The sequence below is a fragment of the Falco peregrinus genome, chromosome Z (assembly GCF_023634155.1).
Source record: "Falco peregrinus isolate bFalPer1 chromosome Z, bFalPer1.pri, whole genome shotgun sequence".
Classification (NCBI taxonomy): domain Eukaryota; kingdom Metazoa; phylum Chordata; class Aves; order Falconiformes; family Falconidae; genus Falco; species Falco peregrinus.
In genome coordinates this window covers 58,251,965-58,276,478 of record NC_073739.1, presented here as the reverse complement: position 1 = coordinate 58,276,478, position 24,514 = coordinate 58,251,965, and the positions used below count along the sequence as shown (strand labels likewise).

Sequence of the window (24,514 nt, the reverse complement as noted above, 5' to 3'; positions counted from 1 at the left end):
GATTGGGTTAATGTATTGTTTTACAGACTGGGTGTTAATAGGCACCATCCTAATTAAATGCCCGAAGCATTTCTCCTTTCTGACTTGGATATAGCGGTTTCAAGAGAGCAGCGGAGGTGGGTGTTGAACAGTCTTAATTACATGTTTGATAGAAATATGTGATAAATATGCATCCTATGTTTCAAACTACCTACAATAATAATGTTGCTTATTTCTCAAGAGTATGTCATTCCCTGTGGATATGTTGAACAGCAGCACTCATAAGGACTTGGAGACCTCAGCAGAAGAGTATTTGTCTGACCTTCGGAGACAGAATCCACACTTTCCCAAATTCCTGTCTCTGCCACGCCATGGCAAAGTAAGAACTCGCAAATATCTTGGTCCCAATTTTCTTGATATACGTGTAGAAAATATCCAGTCCATAACTATTGAATTACATGATTGATTTAGCAAAGCTTTTGTATTTTCCAAATTCCTGTTTGTGTCTTAAGCTCTTTTTTTATTTGATAACTGGGTTGAAATCTGGGCATCAGTGACTTATTTGCTGCTTTTAGGCAATGGGTCTGTGTGCATAAAGTAATTTAAAAAAACTTAATTTCAACTGAGTCAAACTCTTTCTTAAAAAGCATTACCTCACACACTCTCAAAAATCTGTCCTTACAACTAAGGAGTTCATGACTTAAATCGATTGGCTCTTTTTGTATCTCAGTCCAGTGTTCTTCGTGGTTGGGTTCAATTCTTGATCAGCAAGTTTCACTAATTTAAGAAGTAATTATTTTCTTTTTCTCTGAAGCATTCACTGCTGTTGGTTGGGAGTTGTAGTAGAGGCTGGCTGTAACACTTTGTTTTAAACAAACACTTATCCCTTGCATGATAATTTGGTCAATGTTGGTTCTGTCTAGATGAATACTTCTATTAGATAACTAGTACCAGTGAAAGCAATGGTGTATAGCTTTAATGAAGAGTGAGTGAGCTGAGAGGATTCTCTGTGGGAGCAAAAGGTCAGTGCTGCAGATTCCTTGGCAGCATAGTATTAAGCACTTTTCTGCATTTCTGCAGGTGCTTATGCCTAAATTCTTGTTCATATTAACATCCTCATATGTGGCATAGCATATTGTAATCTTCTTAAATTGGGTAAGCAAGTCTATTTACCACAGCATTTAATGTCTGTCTAATTTTTATGCATTAATTAAATATTGAAAAGATGTGAATTTAAATATCAAAATGCATTTCCACAAAGGTACTTGACTTCTGAGAGGTGGATTGAGCCTTCTCATGTTGTTCCCGAGGGGAAGCCAAGCAGACCACTCTGGAATTTCTAAAATGTGTGCAATTTAAGGGAAGAAAAGTTTTGAATCCAGCCTTCCCACTGTAGCACACTAGAGCTTATGTTAACAAACAGCAATTTTGCTGTGCCGGTTTGTTTCTGTGCTTAACTGCCTGCATCATTCTTCCATTGGCTTTGACAGCTTGCATAGCTGGAACAGTTGAAGTGAGCATACTGCTGGCTCTCTGCACAACTTATTTCAGTTTTGCACATAAATGCAAACTGCTGACAGTAGAGAGCTGTAACAGTATAAATTACTGTAGCTGTATCTGCCAGAGCTTGAGAGTCGGAGCTCTTCATAATGTAGTCTTTACAAAGAAATGCGTGAAGTAAGGGCTGGGGTCTGATGCTTGTCCTTTACTGTTAAGCATTCTGTTTCCAACACTTGTCTTCCTTACCCTGCTAAATGTTCTCTGTATATTTTACTAATGTTGTTTTAGCAAGAGTCTATTGAAGTATTGTACACTCTTGTTTCAGGTTCCTATTGTCTTGTCAGCTGTGGGCTTCGTTCCTCTTTATGGTGAAGAGCAGACACACAAAGTTCTTGCTTTGTTTGCACCAGAGGACTTGCTCACAGGTTTCATTTTAAGATTTTAATCTCTGTGTTGCTGTTTTCCTATGTGACACATACACATAACCAGGCCCTTGCTCATTCCATGCTAGTGTAGCTCATAACTTTGGCACTTCTGCATTTGTTGTTCACTGTGTTCTTCTTCCCATACTTTTGTCTTGTATTCATATACACAAGTGATAGAACTTTGCACAGTAATCAGAGCCAAACTGGACCCATTGAATTTAGGCGATGCATAGCAAAATAACATGGTGCTTGTCTGAATCCTGGTACAGCACATATCTCTTGATCTTTCAATGTATGCCTCATCTCTCCAAAAGGAATTTATTGAGCATTCATAGAATGCATTAATTTGCTCATGACTTTAGATGCTCTTTATTAGCAGTGACTGATCAGTCTCTAGTGTAAATTTGTCTCTAGCTTTAGATCCTAACATAGCTTTGGCTAAGATGATGTCTCACTAGTTTTGGTGGGATTTTTCTCCCTTCCCTTCCAGTCTCCCATGTTCCATTCTCTTTCCATTTAATGCTGTTACATGATTGCCAATTTTGCTGCAAATGGTCATAGATGACGCTTTTCCTGACTGGTAATCATATGGCCATCAACCTTCTTAATTCATCTGACTCACTAAAACTTGCACAGTTTCAATATCCATTAGCAACCCAAAACTAAAATACATGTATGAATGAGACTTGCCTTGCCAGGCCCAGTTTGTAGTAGGAGGTATCAGAGCACAGTGATGAAGAATAGTGCTTATGTCCAAAAAAGCTGCTCTGTTATACTACACAAAATCTGTGTTTTGTTGTTGTTCTCAGTTTTCAAACAAGTTTTGGACTAGGGAGCATTGCATTTGGGGTGTGTGTATAGCACCACATTTGTTGTGCTAGGGTAGTAGGAGTTGCATTAATACAGTGCTGACTAGAAGATGTTTACTACAGGTGTTACTCCTAATTGTTTAGCAGCTTTAATGAACGTTTCTTTCAGAATGGTGGGAATCACTGACTCTTTACTTCCCCTTGTTTCTTTCAAGCTGTGGCCCTGTACCTTGGTAACCAGTGGTGGTCAGTTGATGATATTGTGAAAACATCTGTCCCTGCCAGAGAGGGCCTTCAACAGGTAAAGCACTCCAATATCCACCTAGCAGTTATCCTTCAAGATAATGGCAAGTAATGACAAGTAGCTAGTGTGTGAGAAGTTACATGTCTTCATTTTATTCAGAAATGAGTTGGCTGTCTCCAGTCAAAAGTAAACTCAGAGGACACAGAAGAATAGGTACTAGGGGAAAGAACTTTGAAGATAGTGTCTAGAGCAAGAGTGCCTATTGTACAGTTATCTTCGTATGTAAGCTATTTAATTCTTAACAATGTTAAGAGTTTTTGTTCACTCTTTAGAACATCTTATGCCTGGTTGTATTGAAAAGTTAGTGGTGCACTGTACCGTAGCAGTAGCTGTTGATCTTATCGGGAGACTAGTAAGCTAAAAATACTGTTGGCAACCTGTTTTGGTAGAAATGAGTTGGAGCTGGTGGCTTGCAGTGGCAATACGTGAGGCTTGGGAAAGTTATCTGGTATCTGCTTTATTGCTCCTCATTGACCTCTGTTACCATTATGGACACCTATGTAGTATGGAGTTTGAGGTTTTTTTCCAGAACTAGAAATGCATATTTTTTTCAGAAATGTAATTGGTATCTGATCATGGAATCAGGACACCTTGAATTTTTGTATTTTTTTAGTTTACTCTAGAGAATTTGGCATGTAGTCTTGTTTTCCATGTGCTTCTTAGTAGGATGGCGATTAAATCAGGAGAGCTGAATCTTTTACAGGTAGGGTAGCTGAGACTGGGCATTAGGAAGAGAGCATGGTTCCCACATTCTTCCTTCACAGTGGGTAAGATAGTAGTGAACTTAAAATTTGCGTGTGAAAAGAATCCTGCAGGACAGAAAAGGTTATTGAGTTCCTTGTTTCATGCCACAAACTGTTGCAGTAGGATTTTCCACTGCATCATGTCCTTTTGTCTGCTACTATCAGCAGTGACTGAGTTGTGCCAAGTCTTGCTACCCCATGAGGCTCACTTCTCCTTTGTAGGATTCCCCATTACCTGCTAGCCTAGGAAGTCTGAGGCTGGTGTACTGCTGTGTGGTGAATGTTTCTTAAATCAAAAAATAGCTTTAAGTTAAAAATATTTCCCCCTATCCCACTTGCAGCACTTGTCTCAGCTTTTACACATTGAATTAGTAGCGATGCTAAAGTTGTGAAATATCCTCTATTATGGTAGTGCTTATACTTAACCTATTGCTATGGCTTCCAAGCATCTCCTTGCCTTCAAACCCCAGAGCTTCATTCTGCTTTAGCACTTTTAAGCTTCTCTTGTCTGTCTGCAGCTGTGTTAGGTGGCAGTTTTGAAAAGTAAGGTCCCTGATGTGTGAGTATTAACTAATCTGACCACTCTTCTAAAACATTCTTCTGTGTTTCTTTAGGTGAAATCTCTTGGAGAGAGGATTGTTCTCTACGTTCTGAATAGAATTATCTATCGGACGCAAGAAATGGGAGCAGCTGAGACACCATTTCTCTGTCATGGTAGCAATGAATATGCAAAGATCATGTGGAAAAATGGAGAGGCCATTGGGTTCTATTCTGTTAAACTTACAGGTAAAACACTTGAGTATTGTGGGATTTGGGAGCATGGGGGGTGAGATGAGAGATTATTTGAAGAATATTGTATTTAGTAGACTTCATAAGCCTTGCAGACGGAGTGAGTTTTCCTGAAATCCTAAGCAGTCAGATTGCAGTTAAAATTTCTAGCTGAAATGATTATGTGCTTTAGCAATCTAAAAGTTCATAGATTTCTTCATATTCTACAAAATATATTTAAAACTGTAAAAATCAGGTATGCCAGAAAGCTTTTTATTTTTTTCTGTAGAAAAATTATTCATGGTTGAATTGGGCTGTGGTTTGGTTTTTGTGGTGTTTTGGGGCGGGGGAGGAGGGTTGACCTAAATCCAGAGTGCAGAGGTTCAGATATTTATTTGAAATCATTGTCAAATTGGATGTCATTATCACTTAAACATTTATAGCATGATAGCATAGAAATCTTGCTCACAGGCATAAGACTTAGCTGTACCTGGTGATGACAAAAAGATTGCCTTTCCCTCTACACATGCATTCCCTCAGAGATTACAATTGAGCTGGCAGGTTTGTTATTAATGTTACAGGCTTGCTGTTTTTCTTAAACATTGTAATTTCCTTTTAGTTATTTTGGAATATATTTTCACTTTTTGCTGAATAAAATTCAGTATTCGAGTAGGCTGTTTAGCACATTGATAGCACTTCATGGGGTATCAGTATTTGGATCAAGGAGAAAGTCTGGCATTCTTGTTTCATCTCTGGAGGGTATTAACTAATTCAGGATTAATGATGGTATTGGAGACATGCTGGAGACTTCCACTATCTAACAGACATGTATGCCTTTACAAACTGCTAAAAGTAAAATAGTAAACTGTCTGGGTCACTGACCCATTCTGGTCTGGCGATCGAGACAGGAAAGCAACTGGCTGTTTTCTCTGGTTCTGTTATCTTGTCGCAATTTTTTTCTTGAAGAAATTATGCACTGCATAACTTGTGTATGTCTCAGTATTTTCAGTGTCAAAATAGCTGTAGTATGGTGGTCACAAAGTAGTAGTTGTGGTTTTGTGGCCTTATACTGCTGGAAATTCAAAGTAGTGGTTCTATTTTTAATCTGGAATGGGGATGCTTCTTTATGTGGCATTGAATTTCTGCTGTACTTGTGCTCACTTGTTGCATTGCTCATGACGCCCTCTTGCTTACTTACCCTGAGTCAGCAAACAGTGAAGGCCAATCTTTCTGGACATTATCAATATTTCATCCATGTCTGATTGTGCTGTGTTCTCCGAAGGAGTAGTCTGTGTGGAGAAAGACAGTTCTGGAAGCAGATGGTTAGGAAAAAGTGGTGGAGCTTGACTGGTACCACAAACCCAAGTAAACTTAACCTCCCTGTCCATGTTTTCTTGCTTGAAAAATGAAAATTACATTCGTCTCAAAAGTACAAGGTTGAAAAGACTATGTTCTATAGACAGCTGTATGCTTCCCTTTGCTCTTGTTAGAGGAAAGGGCAATTTTCAGGCGTAGTTCACACTGACTCACAAAGTGAGGGCCTAAAACCAGATTGGATAGTTGATGGGCTGTCTTAATGCCATCAATATGGCAGCCCTTTCTCACCACTGAGTCCACAGCTATCCTTTAAATCTCTGATACTGAAGTACCTATATGTTCTTTGTTAACTATGGATAATGTGTTGCTGGTATGAGAATTCCAGTGTAAAGTGTCCTAGAATTTTTTGTGGTTTCATTTAAATTATTTCAGTTTTTAAACAAGGGCTGAATTATAGTCCTCGTATTTGTCCTGAGTGATGTAATCTATGTAAAACTGCAATTTAAGAATTTCATTGTCTCCTTTTTTTCCTCCTCCCTTTTTCAGCTTTGTTTAATATAGTTATCCTATGGAAATGTATAGAGAGGAAAGGCTTACTTTGAAATCTCACTATCTCTGCTATTTTCTGGTACTACAGACTTTTTTCTACCATATTAATCTATTGATATATCTTGGCAACATTGTGAAGCTTGCCCAAAGAGACACTAAATGACTGATAGCAATTATTTTTTATGCATGTTATACATAATTTTAAGTCACTATTTTTAATAGTTTATATATAATTTTATTTTTGGTAGTATACAGACTTCTGTAATTTTTATAAGTTATACCAAACTATATAATGTATTTGAAAAAGCTAAAATCCATGCTGCAGCATGTCAGTGCTGAAGTACTTACAGGTATTTTTTCCTCTCCTGTTATTTCAGGAAGTGTTTGCCGGTCTTATTATCAGAATTACAAGCTGCCAGTGCTAGACACAATCTTCGTAAGAAAGAAACATCGTGGGAAAGACTCTGGGCTAATCATATTGGAAGACTTCGTGGATTCCTTTAGTGATGATTGTCTTGGCCTACAGTATCCACTGTCGTCATTTGTGTACACAGGCAAGCTCTTTAATGTATTCTTACCATCTTTGTGCTTTCTTTACATGTCCAAATGAGTAATGTCACTAAAGCTTCATGTTTGTGGCTGCATCCTCAGCTGCTGTATTAAATGTTCTACTCTTTGGTGAAGGCTAATAATCCTGATTTAAGATCTAGTTCCTGATTAAAAATCTAGTCTTCTACATGAGATTAGGTTATTGGATCTCCATTGGCTTTGTGCTACCATGAAGTTTACCACTGTGTCCCCACAAAGCATCCAGAACTGGACTGAGGTGTTTGTGTGTGATCTAATGTATTTGTAGCACCTCTTTCTTGCTCACAGCTAAGCCTCACAAGGTCATTTAATTTGTGCTTTCTTAGAATTTCTGGTCAAAACGACATACTAAGCTATGCTTTAACTTGGTTATGAGAAGGCACAGTTGTAGTGTACAAGGAAAACATTTATGGCTCTTCCATTAGCAACCCAAGAGTTAGGTCATCTAGGAAATCATTTGCATTCTGGAAATGATGCTGCTTGGGACTTGGGTTCAGGCAAGAAGCAGACTTGAGAGGGAGGGCAAAGGAAGACTTGTTTACTCCCAGGCCATCTGCCAGGATTTCTTCTGTGAACATTTTCATCTGGCATTGTTAGGCACTGGAAACGTTCTGCTTTTCCAAGTACCAGTGTCTGTTGGATCTGACTAGATCTGGATTGTTTGGCTTGAACCAGCAAACTGTCTTAAGCAAAACTTAATGACTGATCTGCTTCCCTGGTCAAGGAATGATATGGCAGGGGTCTTGTCCACTGATATTATGCATCAGTAGTGAATAAAGTGAAAAACAGTAGTTTTCCTGGTAGCTACTGTAGAATAATGTCAAAACATGCCTCTCCACATGCATGTTTCATATATGTATTGGGAGAAAAGAGGTAGGAGAACAGAGAAAAAATACTCCAGAGTTAACTGTGAGTGGATGATGACTTATGCAATGGTAACATGTTAGCATTCCCAAAGGGTGCTTTTCACTCGTGCCTGTAACGACATGGAGTGACAAAATGACTTTGCTGTATACTCTGCCTAAGAGCCCTTCCATCATGGGTTGGGTCTTGTGTTTGGCAGGGACAGAGTAACCAGTAAAGTTTTAAAACTCAAGTAGATGCTTAGAGAAGAAAATCCCATACACCTTTGTTTGCAGTGGAAAGTGTTTTAAACCTGAAGAAAGGATTTGGAGAAGGATGAGTAGTGTAAAGCAATATTATGTTTATTTCAGACTTCACTGTTTTCTTGAACAGGTCTTTCTGTCATGGTTTGTGTATGATGGAAGATTGCAAATTAACTTGATTGCAGAAAAACTTCAGAAATGGAGGCTTAACTGAGTATATATGATAGAGTGTTTTTTTTCTTATGTTTGTTCAGCTTGTAAGCAATACCTTGAGAAGTACCCTCAGGATTGTAACCTTTTGTGGGAAGTGCAGGGACCAGGACTTTGGTACCAGAGAACTTCTATTACATCTATAAGGGAAAAGGAAAACTTTGAAACTGCAGGTAAGGATGCTTTGTTTAGTTTTCTGACATGTTGTAAGAGTTGAAGAAACACTTTACAACAGTGACTTCTGTGAACAGTGCCCATGGCAACTAGCAGGAAGACTTTTTTTTGGTCACAAGATCTGTGAGGTTGTATTTGGAATGGTTAATTGTTATATAAAGGTACTGTAAGTTTCTGTTTCCTCTTTTAAATCTTAAAGCAGAGGCCTCCATGAAACAAAATCAGAGTGTCCAAGCAGAGGAGTATGCCAGGAAGACTGCAACAGTATCTAAAGCAAGTGGACAGAAGACTGAGCTAGAAACACAGTTAAATGTAGGTACACAGTTACCTTTTTATTGCTTTGTTACTAAAAAACAAAGTATGAGAAATGGTTTCTGTTCATCTCATAATTGAATTGTCAAGTCTACACTGTATATAAAGGACAAACGCTTTTGTTGCTTTTTGGGTGGATGTTAGCTTCCTATTGGTGCAACACCAATGACCAAGCTGGGGTTAAAAATACTGGTTGTTTCCTTTGGTTTTTTTTGCAAGGGTGAGGGTGTGACTCCATGAATGTAGAGGATTTGTGCCACAGCTGTCAGTCTGTAATCTGAGCTGAGCCGTTTGCGAGGATCTCAAATGGCTCAGACTCACCTGTCTAGAAAAACTGTTGAACAGTAGAGTCATCATAAGAGCAGAAGGAATGAGGAAAAGTGTTTGTAGAAGTACATATTCAAATCACAGTTCAGTGCAGTGGAAGGTGTTCAGTTCACATTCAAAGCTACACATTGTCCATGTATGACTGCAGCTTTCTTCGTGCATATTTGAAATATCAACCAGATTCCAGCTACACATAGATATGAAGTCATGAATATATTTGTGTCTTTGAATATTACAAAGCAGTTCCCCTCTCATTTGTGTTCTGAGGCCACACAAGAATGCGCTTGAGGAAAAACTTGTAGCTCCAAATACCATGAACATGAATTTGTGTGCTTAAAGATTGTAGTATCAACATGAGCATGGTCTTGTAGAAGCCAATGCTTTAATTAAAAATAGGAAGAAATGGCTCAATTGATACTCTTAGCTATTATATTCTAAATCTGAAGTTTAGATTTAAGTCAAATGTCACTTTTCCTAGTGGAGAAAATGAGCATTTCCCAAAGCAAAACTGACAGCAAAGTAATGATGTTTTTAGTCTCTAAATGATTGGAAGCAACAACTCTTTCATTTCTGAAAAAGCAAATGAAAGAAGCAGTTTTCTTTCATTTGTAACAGCGTCTTTACCATCATCACTGAGTTCTAGATTCAGATTCCAGTAATGATCATACCAGCAAAGTTATCTAAAAAATTGCATGTTTTGGTTGTATAGCTGTATGGATATACTTGGAGAAAATACCAGAGGGGTAGTAGTTCTTAGGATTTTTCTTGCCATGAGTTAAGAACTCAAGCCATGTCCCTGGCCTTATTCCAGAAGACAAAGACTAGATAGCAGAGTGCTCCAACTTGTCATAGCTTGGTAGAATTGGTAGCAGCTCTCTTCTTAGCACGTGAACTAACTGTAAGCCATTCTGCAATGCTTCAGAGACTGTTGGACCATCAAACAAAATAAAATACCCCACCTTCCCTCAAGCCAGGAAAACACATTCCCCAAGTCTCATTTTCACCTTGTACTTGGTGCTCCCTGTTTTTGTGTGTTTTAATGCTAGAATTTGTCGTGAGTCTGTAAATTCTTAGGTACTCAAAACTCGCTTGAAACTACCTCAAGCGTCAGAATGTAGATATGGCCACTTCTTGCTGGCCTTCATGGATAGTAGTGAGGCTGGAAAGGCAACAGAACACCTGGATGCTGGTTATTACCAGAAGCTAAGAAAGAGCAATGTGCATAACTTATTTTAATGTGTCCAGCTTATACCCACTTCAGAATATAAAGTGCTTGACCGCTGAGTCATCAGCTAAATCATGGGGATGGTGGCAAAGAACAAGAGGCAGAAGCTCTAGAGAGGGAACTTTGACATAAGCAGCCTCTTCTGCTGAGTGCATGTAACCTGCATTACTGCTCACTCACTAAGTTCTGGGGTTTGTTACATAGGCTGCCATATTCTGTGGCATGCCACAATTAAAGACTACAAAATAAAATACAAATAGAAAATAAAACTTCCCTGTTAAATTTTATCAGCTACTATAGTATAGTTCTTTGGGCTTATACAGAAAGGGGAAGTAAAAGACTTATAGCATTTAATTATATGGATACCAGTTATAAACAGAATGGTTAGGAAAAGTCTTGGTAGTGTTGTTTATAGTGACAGGTTTCTTTCAGGTCTTATCTTCTGTGTTGAGACCAGAAGTAAAATGCAGAAAATATATTCATCCTTGCAATAAAGGTAACTTAAAAAAAAAATATTAAAAAAACTGAGAAATAAGAGGCAGTTAGGTATCAGATATTAAGAATGGTTTCAGTTGCTTTTTCATAGGATCGTTACTGTGAAGCAGTGCTTTAGAAAGATGCAATCACAGACAGGGAGATGAAGATATTTCCATCAATTCAGAAGTCTTTGGAATAACCTTAGTTTTGCTTTTGCTTCACAGGCAGATTCTCAAAAAGGTGAAGAATCAGTACATGTCTGTGCAAGCACATCTCGAGGTAAAAATAACCTTTATTATCAGTATTGTGATTACTATGGATGAATAGGTTAGACTCTTTTACACTTTCAATCAGCGTTTTAGTCTTCAAAGTGTATGAAAACATGCCCTGCTCTACAGTGTGCTGAGACTTAACTTTTAGAGGGCTTCAGATAAAATTGAGTGTCTTGGTAACAATATTGTACATGTGTATTTAGGAAAAAAGTACCACAACGAAATTTACTTGCACTCAGTTCCTTTAATGAAATATTGGGAAAATTATATGCAGGTCTTAGACTAATTTGTTCACTGGCACTTATTTTGTTGTTTTGTTTGGGTTTTCCCCCAAGACTCTAACAAAGCTCCTGGTGCCATTTGGCTACAAAGCAGTAGTTTAACACGTCCCAGGATAGCAGGAAGCAGCTGGGAACCTGGAACTTCAACACGAGTTCATGAGAAAGTGCTTCATGTGTCAAAAAGCAGGTAAAGGAGCCCTTATTCTACTGACTTCTTATTCTGTTCAGGCAATCACAAAACTACATCAGTGTCTCAATGTCCTACTGATACTCCTTCTCCTTTCTTCCTACTTTATTGCTTGATTTTAAAAGTGGTAAAAAATAGTCTGATTTAAGGAAAATAGAGACACACCTGGAGGGTGACTACACCAGAAAGTAGTGTCTCTGAAAACTCAGCAGATACTGGAAATAACAGTAAGAAAACAGTGAGGGCTAACAGTGTTCTATTATAACAGAGTCTGCATGAAAGTAAAAACATCTGCATTCATACAGCATAGTTTCATGTGATAGTATAAGTGGACATGTATCCACAATGCCATGTGTGATCTTTGGAGAGGTATCCCTTCCCAACCTCTTGTTATGGTGGCATATTGCAGTAAAAGAAGTATTTAGTTTGGAAGCTGGTTACTGCTTCTCACTTGATAACAAAAGAGTTACAGGGCGCAATCAAGTCTTCAAAGTAAAGTGCTTTGTTCAGACAAATTCTGATTTAAAACAATAATATCCAAAATTACATCCTGGAAAAAAGTTGTCTATTTTAAAGAATATTATCCTTTTGTAATAACTCTCAGGTGGGGATCTGAGGATGTATACCACTTGTGTGCCATAATTTGTACAATGCAAGGCCTGAAGTACTAATTTGCACTGTCTTCCATCCAGAAAACAGAACTTTGGCTATTAAATAAAGAAATTGTTCCTTCTTCCCCTTTTCTGTGTGAGTATATGTATGCTCATAGACACACTCCCTGCCTCCCCCCATATATGTCTCTCCCCCTCTTATTCTTTTCCAAAGAAACCCACTGCAACCCCAAAAACATCATCTGAAGAACTGAAGATAACCTGATTTTCCATCAAACTTGTTCCACTAGGTTTCTTTAAAGATAATCAGTTTGGAGGGAAGGTTCCACATGAGGTTGTGGTCTTCAGCTAGAAACAACTACCTCTTTGTGTTTAAATTGCTCTGTGGAACTAAGCAGAGCTTGGGTGTGCTGGCCCAATGACATGGTTTAACACTGACACAGCAAAGTATTTCTCAACCTGTGGTACTAGTTGGCATGTGAGAGGACTAGCCTGTTACTCAGTGTCAGTATTTTGGGCCTTGCAAGATGAAGTCAATGAGGTGCCACTGCTCCTTTGAAGGTGTGTAACATGGTGGTTGTGAGCAGAGCTAAGAGGAATCCTGACGGCCACAGGTCATGATATTGGCTTGGTTCTGTCCTTCTGTGCACATAGCAAATGCAGCAGGGTCTTCTGTCAGAGACTTTCTCCTATAGAGTGCCTTCATGTCAAGACTGGCACCTGGGATAAAACCCTTCAATACTGCCTTTACTATGAGATTGTGAATCAGCCTACTGCAAATCTATTACATGTACTTTTTTCTCTTCTTGTATGCAATACTTCCAGTTCATCTGTTTTACCTCAAAAATGAGAACTGAATATTTGATGTAGTGTTACACCCTACCTATCAGGTGCATCAGAACTTCATTTTTAGGTATTTGCTCATTTAATCTCTAGCTAATATTATCTTGTTCGGCCATGATGTGTTTATTGCCTTGAATTCCAGTCATGGTCTTTGTAGTATATTGTATATTCATTGAATATGCAAACATACTTGCCTTTAACTCTTTGATTTTAGCCTGTTTCTACAGTAGGAGTGTGAGAAGTTGCATCCTTTCTCACTCCTTTGTGGCTTCCAAATATGCAATAGATTACTGCTTTCTAAATTTAAAATAACTTTAAATTTCTAACTTTTATTTCCATAAAACAGAATTGAGATAGATGTCTACACTTCGTAATGGCCAAAGCAATGTTTTCTAATTGATTATTTTTTTTTTCTTAATGAGGAGGTAGCCATTTTTAGACATTTAATTTTCTGGATTCTGACTGCCTATGGCAAGCATGTGATGCAGTACTTTATAATTGGTCATGAAAGAATTTCCCTGCTGAGATCACCAAAATTACATCCTTTAATCCTTTTGGATTAACATATATCTTAATACTTCCTGCAGGCTGGAATTTCCTGCCTGCACATCTGGAAGGTCTGAAAGCTTGTCAGTGATATTAGAGGATTCTGCTATTGTGGAGCATGATGAAATGATTGCTGAAGATGAGGACCTGTCTGTATCAGAAGAGGAGCTACATGTATCACCCCCTGAGAAGCAGAGTGAGAAGGAGGTGAGCTGGATGTGATAGTGATAGCAGATATTTGGAATACAACTACAGTTTCTGTTAAATATGGTCCTTGCTTACTTAATCCATGTGACTATCAACTCTTTGATTTTCATAGTGATGCTTCATTGAAAAGTATATCTGAGAAACTAAGGCCAGTATAGAATTACTTTTAGGGTGTATTTCATTATACTTTCTCTGAATAATAGTTATATGATCTTCAGTAAGGTGGATTTCTAGCTTGTCTACCAACCTAACTTTCTTAATTTGATTTCTTCTACTCATATATTCTGGAGAACTGGAGTAACGTCAAGATCTGATCCAGTATCTCTTATTAAGTTTTTTAAAAAGAAGCCAATAGCTGGCATGCTTTAGTGACTGCTGTAAGCTCTTTTTGGTTCTCTGCTTAAAGCTTACCTGCTTTGATGTTTAAATTCAACTTTTATCTACAACTTGTTAACAGCTTGAATTTAAATCTGAGTACCCTTTGTGCCTAGCCATACCTTCAAGGTGGTGATCTTACTGGTGGGTGAGAAGGTAGATCTCGCGCTATGTCAGGTTCAGGGAACCATTGCAGGATGTATGCTCGAGACACAAAAACAGCTTGGTTTGGCTCCTGGCAGTATATAAGCTACGGTCAGAAGTTTCATGCAGGACAAGTTAGGTGCTCCGCCATCTTACTATGCATTTCTAGGTACCTGAGCTATCTGCTTCTCACATTAAGCTGCAAATGTAGATCACAGATACACCCACTAGTGTTGAGGAGCAATGGCTGGACATAAGGTTGATTTAGAAAAGTGGTATTTAAAAAAAATATATATTTTTTTTAGGAAACTCCATCAGAACCTCATAATGGTGAGGTAACAGAAGAAGGGGGTAAGACCCCACTTATGTCTGAAGAGGAAACAGCAAATGAAGTTCTATGTGGTGAACCAGAATTGCAGCCTGAGGGTCAAGGGGAAGAACCTTTAACACTGTGTGTTCCATTAATCCTTGAGTCTGAGGCAAAACCTTCAGAAGACACTGTATCAGAGAAGGTGAGAGAATTGAAGCAAAATGTGAAGTTATCTTTCCTTCAGAGTGTACATACCTTGCTGGCTTTTCTTCTGTTAACTAACAGATAAAAAGTAGCCCCTACCATCATATGAAATCTTGGGAGAAGCAATTACTAGGCCAGATGATGTAAATAGAATATACTAATGTTTTGTGTCTTAATATGCAGAAGGGGGACATGTATGCATGTGATACGAAAAAAAGATATGTTGTTCCAGTTTGCCCTGGCAGTAATGAAACAGCTCTTTCTCACTAAAATACTAGTTGGATGTGAGTGAAAACCACATTCTTTCTTTGTCTAGTAATTCTACCCTGAAGAAGTATACAAGCAATTAATTGCTGGCAAAATATCCTTCTAGGGCACAGATTTTACTGGGTTTTTTTGTTTATAGTGCAAAAGCAGATTGTTATGAATGCAAAATAACTATGTATGTCTAAAACATAAAACACATCTTTTTTCTTGGGAGTAATTTCAGAATGTTTTTACTGTACCTGAATCATCCTTTCAATAATTTGAAAATAGGAGAGCAACTCTGGGTCAAAAGCAGTTCACAAAATAGTCTCATGCAAAAAGGAGGAAAGAACTGACTTATTGACTGTACATGTAGTATTAAAACCTGCTGAATGCCAAAATACCTTCTGAGGTTGCTAGCTAGGGGCAGTAGTTGTTCAGCCTCTTGTATCTTCAACTGATTGTTCCCTTTGGTTGTTTTGGCACCCTTCCCCTTTACCCTCAGGTTTCAAATGCAACTGATTCAGAAGTGCTGGCAGAAGGAGGTACATTAGTAGAGGAGGAGGGTACTGAAGAGCAGCAAGAATCTGAAAAGATCGCTGTTGAAAATGCAGCTGCTTTGGCATTGAAGGAAGAGCCCTCTGATAATGGCCTGCCCAGCTCTATGGTAACTGAAGCAGTAGATGAATCTGTTTCTGAAAACATGTTGCCCAAAACAACTTCCTCATTGGAAGATCAAAATGAGGAAGCAGGGCACAACTCACAGGAGGCCCCTGTTGGCTTGAGTCAGAGTTCTTTGATAGTGGTTGAACTTGAAGGTGTTTCTTTTCAGCAGCTTCCTGGACAGGAAGGACCGAAGAACCAATTGGAAGAGCACTCAGAAGAGTCTCCTGAGCAGATGGATCAGTACACGCAGACAACAGAGCGGGCTGCTGACAGCAGCTCTGAGGAAGCAGAAATTGAGGTGCCCATTGTTGATCGGAGAACCTTGCGAAGAAAGGCCAAAGGCTACAAAGGTCCACTCAAGAAAAAAGGAAAGCCAGCTTAGAAATGAAATACTGATTGTTAATTTGTTTATTTATAAGAAAGTTATTATTTTGTGTAAAACACTAGGGTGTAACTAAACCATATGGGACATGGACACATGTTTAAAATTCTGGGTTGGACTTCCTCTTGGGATTCATCACCTTTCCTCAAGTGTTTTTGAATTTTTAGCCACTAGATGTTAAGCTTCATCTGAGTGTGAAAGTAAATAGCCAGTCTCCTCCTTTTATAAAGGATACATGCTGAATAAATACAACTGTGCTAGCAAAGGGAACAGTTTGCATATTGAGATTAAGAGAATGTAAGATTCTGTAATTCTAGGTCTCAAAATATGCAAGAAGGTGTAATCCAGCAGATTAAAACAGCTTCTCTCTTTGAGAATAACTTGGAACAGCTGAGTCAGTAGAAACATGGTCAGTGCAGTTCTGCCATAGCACTCTAATAATGAAGTTCTTTATGTGAAGATTAAGAGATGCCTACAAAGTAAACAATCTGTAGTTTCCAAAGTGAGCATCTTGGTAAAACTAAGTTTTCCCAGTACATATACAGAAGTCTGAACTGCATTCCTAACTACTTGCATGTGTTTGAGTGGTTACTTGGTTAATTGTTATGTTACAGGAAAAGGGTATGACAACTTTTTATCTCGTTTTGGTCTGAATGGAAGCAGTGCTTTGTATTTTCCAAATACTAGGCGGGTGCTGTGGGGTAACTATTAAAATGCTGTCTGCCAGGTGTGACTCCTGTGAGTTGTTTTTCAGATGGTTGTGACATTCATTAGTATGAAACTTCTACACCTTTAGGAGTTACCAGGTGACTGCTTGCAAGTAACTTTGATTCCCACTTTCTCTTCCTATCTTGGGTGCACTTCTGAGATGATAGCTTCCTAGTTCACAGCTTTTCTTAAAAGCAGCAACTAAACTTTGAATGCAAACAAAAATAAAACAGGCTTTTCACATGTTTTCCTTCAGAGGTTCTCCTGAAAATCATATATTTCACTTAATTGTCAAACAGTAAGTTATTCTTAGTTTGCAGTGTGTTTCTTCCAATAAATGAAGCTCCTCTCATAATGGGTTAAAAAATCCAGGAGAAAGAACAGTGGTTCTAAGAATGGGAAGTCACACCACTATTTGTCCTGCTATATGCTTTTTTGAATGTGAGTGAACTAGTCTCCTGCAGTGTCTCAAAAATACAGGTGTCTTGAAATTGCTGTTCAGGACTTCTGAGTACAAGGTTCACTTGAATAGTTGCAATGCTGTCTTAACTTTTATCCCTCTTATGAAGTGATGCAAGAATCTGGTTTTGCATTTTGTGCTTATGCAGTTGAATCGTATTTATAATATATTTTAACAGTCTAAGATGTATTTGTACTTCTTTCAGCTGATGAAGTACTATACTTTCTTTTTAAAGCTGTTAAGAACAGTTTATATGAAAACTTTAGATTCATAGTGCACAGGATTACTGAGTGAACTCTTGAGTTTCTTGGAACTATTGCGTGTAGCTGTGTAGCCTTATCAGTGTACATACAGGTACTCCTGAATGCCATGACTGGTAATTGTTCAAGATCTTTTGTGATTGTTTATAAACATTCAAGTGAACCTTCATCTCTAAAACTAATCAAGTACTTTCTATAAGGCACATAAGACAAATCTTCTGTTTACTTCTGTATGGCTTCTCTTCTACTGCTAAGATTTATTGTGTTAAAAAAAATTGCTAGAAAACACCTCTTGCATTGCTAAGAATTTGGGGGTGTTGTGGGCTAGTAGCTTAAAGGGTGGTTGCATACAGTATATTGTGACTTGTCTTCCATTTTTAGAGCAAGATTTACTAAACATTTGTCTGCTGAGTACTTCAATTCATTGTTGCAAAATGAGGGTTATTCACCCAGTGTGCAAAAGCAGATCAACATGCAGAGTTGAGAAATTTATTTCATGTCTGCAGAGATGGGCGCTGAGCGGTAAATCAGCAAAGCTAGCGCACCTTTTCCTGGTTTTAGGAGGTTTACATACAGTTCAACAAACACGAGTTGTACAACATGATCGGCTATAACTTTTTACCTTGCTATGTACAATGCACATGCTCCAGAGGTTCAGGGTGGCTACTTTTTCAAAGTTTCTGCCTCAAGGGGAATACTTTTACTGTTATGATTATATTATGATGAGGACAGGTTGCTTTTGGGTAGTTTGAGCAATTAGTGGGTCTGCACATGTTTTTCTTATCCTAGTTCCACAGCATTGACTCTTGAGGGTCACTGTCTTCTGTCTGTATTGTTAGCCTTATCAGTTCCTTAGATTATTTCACATTCCTCCTTCAGCTGCTTATCAATTCACCTCTTTGAGACTTAGATATATTTTCTGATATATCCTATTAATCTGTCTTCTATTACAATGTCTTTATGTATTCTCTCTAATCCTACCATCATTGTGTTGTGATTGTTGAGACCAAAGACCGCTTTATTAAATTAGGTCCACTTTATCACATATTTTCCTATATTGTTGTGAGGATTCCTCAGCACAGGTGATTCAGCAGACTTTGAAGTAGGCAAACAAGTAGTGATCTGGGTTACATTGAGATTTCTTCTAAAGTTGTATAAGCTGTAAAATCAAGTTAGTATTAGTTATTTCAAGTCTAGATAAGATCAACAATAAGATGTAAAATCCATTCATCTCTAGGTCCCTGCTCTTCACATTCAAAATATATCTTAAATAAGGGCTAATCTTACATGAGTATGAACAGTTTTTCAATTTAAGAATCTGGTTTTTCATTAGTCTTAGTCAGTTTTATTTTTAATGGTCCTATGGGGATTAATGTCCATGATTGAGTGAGGGAGCTGCTTTTACTGTATAAAGATGATAACACTTAGACAGCAAGTATCCTACATTATTCCTTCTCCCTTGATATGCATCTAGCTGCTCCAATTTTTATATTACTAACTGGGTATGGTTTTCTATAAAATACTTGAAAAGGGCTTCCTTCTTCGCTTACTTGGGTGGTAATTCTGACCCTGGCTAAGGCAGTTGTTAAGATGTCTACCTGTTTAAGTTGGGTTTCCTGACAGAACTTTGAAATTTGCCTTTCAAGGGTTTAATTCATCCTTTCTACTTTCCACTAGACTGTGGCCTCCCAGGGGTATGTAGATCCCATTTAAACTGGAGAATTCTTTACATTCACTGGGCTACTTTTGAAATAAAATTGAGGTCCATTGTCAGGGATTAAACTTTCAGGGATTCCAAACCTAGAGATTACTTTTTAAAGATTTTAACCACTGCCACAGCCCAGTTGTTGCGGCAAGTGAAAGCTTCTGGCCATCCAGAAAATGTATCTATTAGGACAAGCAGGTACTTTACATTGTCCACATATTGGTAACTCAGAGAAGTCTCGGCCAGTATTCTCCAGAGCTTATGCCCCTTTTTAATTTGCCTGCTGGTGGCTTCCTGTGGATCTTGGGGTTATTTGTGGAGCAAATCTAGCATCTCCTAACTGTTGTGTCTGTGCTTACCGAACTTTTGGCCCTGTGGCATACCTCTTGGTGCCACCTAACATAGCATCAGCTCCCATGTGAGGTTCTTGATGTTACTTCTTGAGGAAAATTTTCATCATTTTGGCTGTAGTGAGGGCTTTTTGGTTCAGAGTTGCCCACCATCCTTCCATATTCTTTGAGCATTTTATGTTTTCTGCCAATTGGTTTTCCTTCTGAGTGCCGGAGAGGTTTCATGTTAATTTTCTGTCTGGTGTTAGGGCTCCAATTACCTATTCATGCAAGGCTGCCCTTCTTGCAGTGAAATCAGTTTTTGTACTTCCCTGAATTAATTCTCCCAGTCCTTTCTAATGGCCTCTGCAGTGGATTATGCCTACTTTTTTGGTTTCAATGTTGCTTGGATAGTTTTAGGATCTGTCCACACTTCATAACATTATCCTTGGAAGTTCATTAGTCCTCATTCTTTCCAAATAGCTCTGTGAGCATGTAGAACCTCAAAGGCATATTTAGAGCCCATATAAATATTAACTTTGATCTTCCCGATTTCCAGAGCCCTTAAACAATAACTTCTGTTTTCTGAGCTTGCCTTTTAAAAACTCAGTATCCTGCTAGTCCTCAGTATCCTGTTAGTCCCAAAAAGTTCAATAAGCTTATCGTTGCTTCCATGCAGATTTGTTCAGTGTCAACTCCAATCAAAATGGTGTCCATGTACTGTAAAAGAGTAGCATTGTTACTACCTCTTCACCACTGCTCTTATGCTTCAGCCAATGGCTCACTTAATAAAGTAGGGCTGTCTTTAAATCCTTGAGGAAGTGTTGCTGAAAGACCAGTCACAGAAACTGAGACTTGTTTTGAAGTTTAAAAAGCAGCATTATTTATTATGGCGCTGGGAGCACAGGTAATGGGCTCACCTTATACTCAAATACTTGTTCCTTATATTCTGTATAATCATACATATGCATTAAATTATTCAAAGTCACGTACATACTCAGTTATCTTCCCTGGATTCATTTACAGTAATTCTCTCCTTTTGCACATGCATAGTTTCTTCTGAATTGAGTCAAAGGGCTGCTTTTGCAACCCAAATTAATGTCTAAATACTTCATGACCCGGTCATCTTCATCCTTTTATGATGTTGCTTGGCAAAACCTGCTAGGTTTCCGTGAGATTCAGTCGTTTTTTTCTTTCATTCTAGGTGTTCCTTTCAAGTTAGATCATAAATCTTGTCCATTCAATACCACGTCTTCTTGATGACTATCTTAACAATTACAGTAGTACAAGGACTTCTTGATTACAATCTAATAATTATACTAAGGCTGTACATATACTGAGGATATACATATGCTAAGGTTATACATTAACCCTCTGGCACTGCTGGTATCAGAACAGTCCAACATAACTGTGTCTGCCTTCTTGTAGAAAGGTTTCCCTGTTCAAAGGTGAAAACACTCATCCACCAGAATGCAAAAGAAAACATCTTTCAGATCCAGCATAGTAAAATAAGCATTGGTTTCAGGTACCGAGACCAGCAAGGTGTAAGGATTTGGTACAGTGGGATGTGTATCTTTTGTTACTTGGTTTATTACTCTTAGATCCTGTACTAGTCAATATTCTTGAGAGTGAGGTTTCCTTATGGACGGAACTGGTGTATGGAACTCAGACTGACATTCTCTAAGCGGTCTATACAGTACAAAAGTATTTTTCAGAGGCTCAGATCTTTTACATATTTCCAATCTAGTAAATTATTACTCTTACCAGTCTTACTCCTGGTTTCAGTTCCATTTTAATTAATTTTTTGCTTTACCTGGTATCTTTGAAGCCCATACCCAGAGGAATTGCCATATTCAATACACCATCTGGGATGTTCTCTTCAAGCTCCTCTGAACTTTTATCCGTCAGCAAACAAACTTGAGCTTGCCAAGCCTTATTAGGTGGGATATGGAGCTGTATGGAGTTCTCAGAGAAAATTATTTGAGCATTCAATTTGCATAGTGAGTCTCATCCTATAAAGGGAGGGGGCATTCTGGCATATATAGAGACTTGTGAATTAGTTTAGTATTTCTAATCATACATTCCATAGGTTGTAAGAACAGCTGTAAAGTCCTTTTTCTTGTTGCCCCCACAATTGGGATCGTAGTTTTACTGAGATGCTCTTTACAACTTGTTGCAACTGAGTGGGTGGCCCCACTGTCTTACTAAAAAATCTATGGTATCATTCCCCAGCTTTACTGGAACAGGGGATCAGCTGGGGAGGCCTTAAGTGTTCTTGCCTGGTCTCCATTTGTTATCTGAACCCTCCAACGTGATCAGTGCTTCCTGACTGATTTTGCTTTTGCCTGCCCTGTGGGGACATTAGTTTTTCTGTTGACCTTGCAGATTTCTTCCCAACCCCCTTCTTTCTCTTCCCCTTTTCTTCCTCTACCTGTTCCTCTGTTACCTGTAGCAGTGTCGGTTACAGCTGCTGCCAATATAGATGTCTGCAATTTCATCCTAGTCTGTTCTTGATCTGTTTTCTCCTCTAGGTTTTTACACGCTTCATATGCTCCCTCTATCAACTGCAAGATAGACCATTCCTCCTGTCCTGTCAACCTTCTGCAACTTTTTTTCTTGTGATGGTTGTCCAATGAATAACATGTTAAACATTTTCTGATTTAGCTTCCTCATCTGGATTTAAATCTATCTACTTTGTGTGTGGTAGCCAAAAACTTTCATAAAAATCTGATGGACTTTCTTTAGGACCCTGTCTCACCTTATATAGGGATTATGCATCAATGTTGTAGTTCCCAAAAGCGAGCACATTCTGTCAGGGTTTTCCTAGTAAGAACTGACAGTTTCCAGCTCAATAAATAAGAGGTCGTAAACGGCATGTACAAAAACTTGTAAGCCCTCCACCCCCACTGCTTATCTCAGAGGTGCTTGACTCATTCATTGGGTTTGCCCCCTGGTCCTGCTAGGAACAGGACTAAAATTTTTATCACACATCTGTTTTGTTTTTTGAAATAATGGTGATTTTTCTGAATTTGTACCCTGTAGGAGTGGGGCTGTGGGCACCAGCAGTTGTACATCCTCTGGTTCCTCCCCACTACAACATACAGTCCCATTCTTACTGCATATACATGCGTCTCCACATACACTCCTTTTCTGGCCCGCACAGCATCAATATATCTCCCCCCCAGCTGGCACTTCTGAATATCTAGTTCTCTGTACAAAGTCATAAAGGTATCAGTAAAAGGCACTTTGTCCCGCTTCCCCCCTCAATGAAAAAAAGAGTATGAATTGTAATATGGTGTTAAATTATAAAGACCCATTTTCTGGCCCCCTGTTCATCATCGTCCAATTTATAGTTTGGCCACTAGTCATTACAGTATCTCTTTATCTGTAGTCATCGTATCACCCCCAAACTTACTCCGATGTTTCAAAATACAACCCAAAGGACTACAGAGTGTAATTATGGGTTGGCCTGATCCCATTTCAACCCAGTACTCAGATTTGTTGGGTCTCATTGCCCACCCTCCCCAGGTCGGTAATTCCCTTGTGTGCACTCATCTCTGACTCCCTGGCCAATTAGGGCACTCCTGCCAAGCCTCTACATGTGACCTAATCTTCCACAGAAGCAATCTAATTTATAATTAAATTTTACACTTACTTGTAAGTAATTCACCCCCTTTTGCCCTTATGCAAATATCTCTGTTTGCAAATTACAAATTATCTTTGAGTCACTTGTCACCTTGACTTTAGAGAGCATCTGGAGGAGTCCCCAGTCAGTAGGGTGGCGCATGCTGGAGCTCTGTCCGGTCTGGTCCGCTGTTGGGGATGGGAAGACAATCCAGGCAAGGCCTTATGGCTGTCTCATCTGGATCACCAAAAACGTCCCAAAATGAGGGTTCTTCGGCCAGTATGCAAAAGCTGATTAACACACAGAGCTGAGACATTTGTTTATTTTATGCCTGCACAGAGATGGGTGCTGAGCGGTAAATCAGCAAAGCTAGCGCACCTTTTCCTGGTTTTAGGAGGTTTACATACAGTTCAACAAACACGAGTTGTACAACATGATCGGCTATAACTTTTTACCTTATGTACAATGCACATGCTCCAGAGGTTCAGGGTGGCTACTTTTTCAAAGTTTCTGCCTCAAGGGGAATACTTTTACTGTTATGATTATATTATGATGAGGACAGGTTGCTTTTGGGTAGTTTGTCTGAGCAATTTGTGGGTCTGCAAATGTTTTTTTTTTATCCTAGTTCCACAGCATTGACTCCTGAGGGTCACTGTGTTCTGCTGGACTCTTCAGGGTCACTGTGTCTGTGTTCTGTTAGCCTTATCAGTTCCTTGGATCATTTCACATTCCTCCTTCAGCTGTTTCTCATCAAATTGATATAAATATATCCACTTCCAAAAAGTTAAGGGTTCTTTTGCTTATGAAAACCAAGTCCCAGTTATTTCAATTACTTCTGGGTGGATTTTTGAGAAGTGTGGTTATCACTTGTGTTCTCTGTGAGGTTGGAAAACTGTGTTTCTGAGAAGGTAATGTCAGTCATCTGGCTTTTACTTTTCATGGTTAAATTGGAACTGATACCATTAGTATCTTTCTTTTAATACATTTGCATACTGAACACGTAAATATTACAACAAGATTATTAGATTGGGACGGTCTTGTTTTCTACTGAGAACAATCAGATTTCTGATCTCATTTCAGTGAGTCAGTTTTAAATACTAAACATCTTTAAATATTCATATCTTTAAGTATGCTCTTAAGTAGATACCTCTGTAGATGTGGGGTACTTGAAATGGTAGCTGATAGCCAGTTTGGTAAAGAATGTGGACAGTTGGGATGCATTTAGCAATTCTGATAACCGGTACACTCTTGAAAACTCGACACTGTTCTAATTGTGATCACAGCAGTACTTTGAACTAAAGGGCATCATTTATTTCTGTAACAACTTCTTTGGCATCAAT

At 38.6% G+C, this 24,514-nt stretch overlaps 1 protein-coding gene across 5 annotated transcripts in view; it reads left to right on the top strand.

Annotated features, from left to right (window-relative positions):
• FAM169A (family with sequence similarity 169 member A) overlaps positions 1-16,813 on the top strand; it is a 29,169-nt gene extending 12,356 nt beyond the window's left edge. Inside the window, exons 2-14 of one of the 5 annotated variants that reach the window (XM_055791594.1) lie at positions 221-358; positions 1,805-1,904; positions 2,929-3,014; positions 4,375-4,546; positions 6,772-6,948; positions 8,343-8,471; positions 8,672-8,784; positions 11,038-11,092; positions 11,421-11,553; positions 13,595-13,760; positions 14,585-14,791; positions 15,545-15,706; positions 15,875-16,813. In XM_055791594.1, the coding sequence (XP_055647569.1) occupies positions 224-358; positions 1,805-1,904; positions 2,929-3,014; positions 4,375-4,546; positions 6,772-6,948; positions 8,343-8,471; positions 8,672-8,784; positions 11,038-11,092; positions 11,421-11,553; positions 13,595-13,760; positions 14,585-14,791; positions 15,545-15,706; positions 15,875-16,087 (1,848 nt within the window). In that variant the 5' untranslated portion in view covers positions 221-223 and the 3' untranslated portion in view covers positions 16,088-16,813. Of the gene's footprint in view, positions 1-220; positions 359-1,804; positions 1,905-2,928; positions 3,015-4,374; positions 4,547-6,771; positions 6,949-8,342; positions 8,472-8,671; positions 8,785-11,037; positions 11,093-11,420; positions 11,554-13,594; positions 13,761-14,584; positions 14,792-15,544 lie in introns of all 5 variants that reach the window. The other 4 variants (XM_055791591.1, XM_055791589.1, XM_055791590.1 and 1 more) reach the window with 4 other exon arrangements.
• Positions 16,814-24,514: the final 7,701 nt, after the last annotated feature.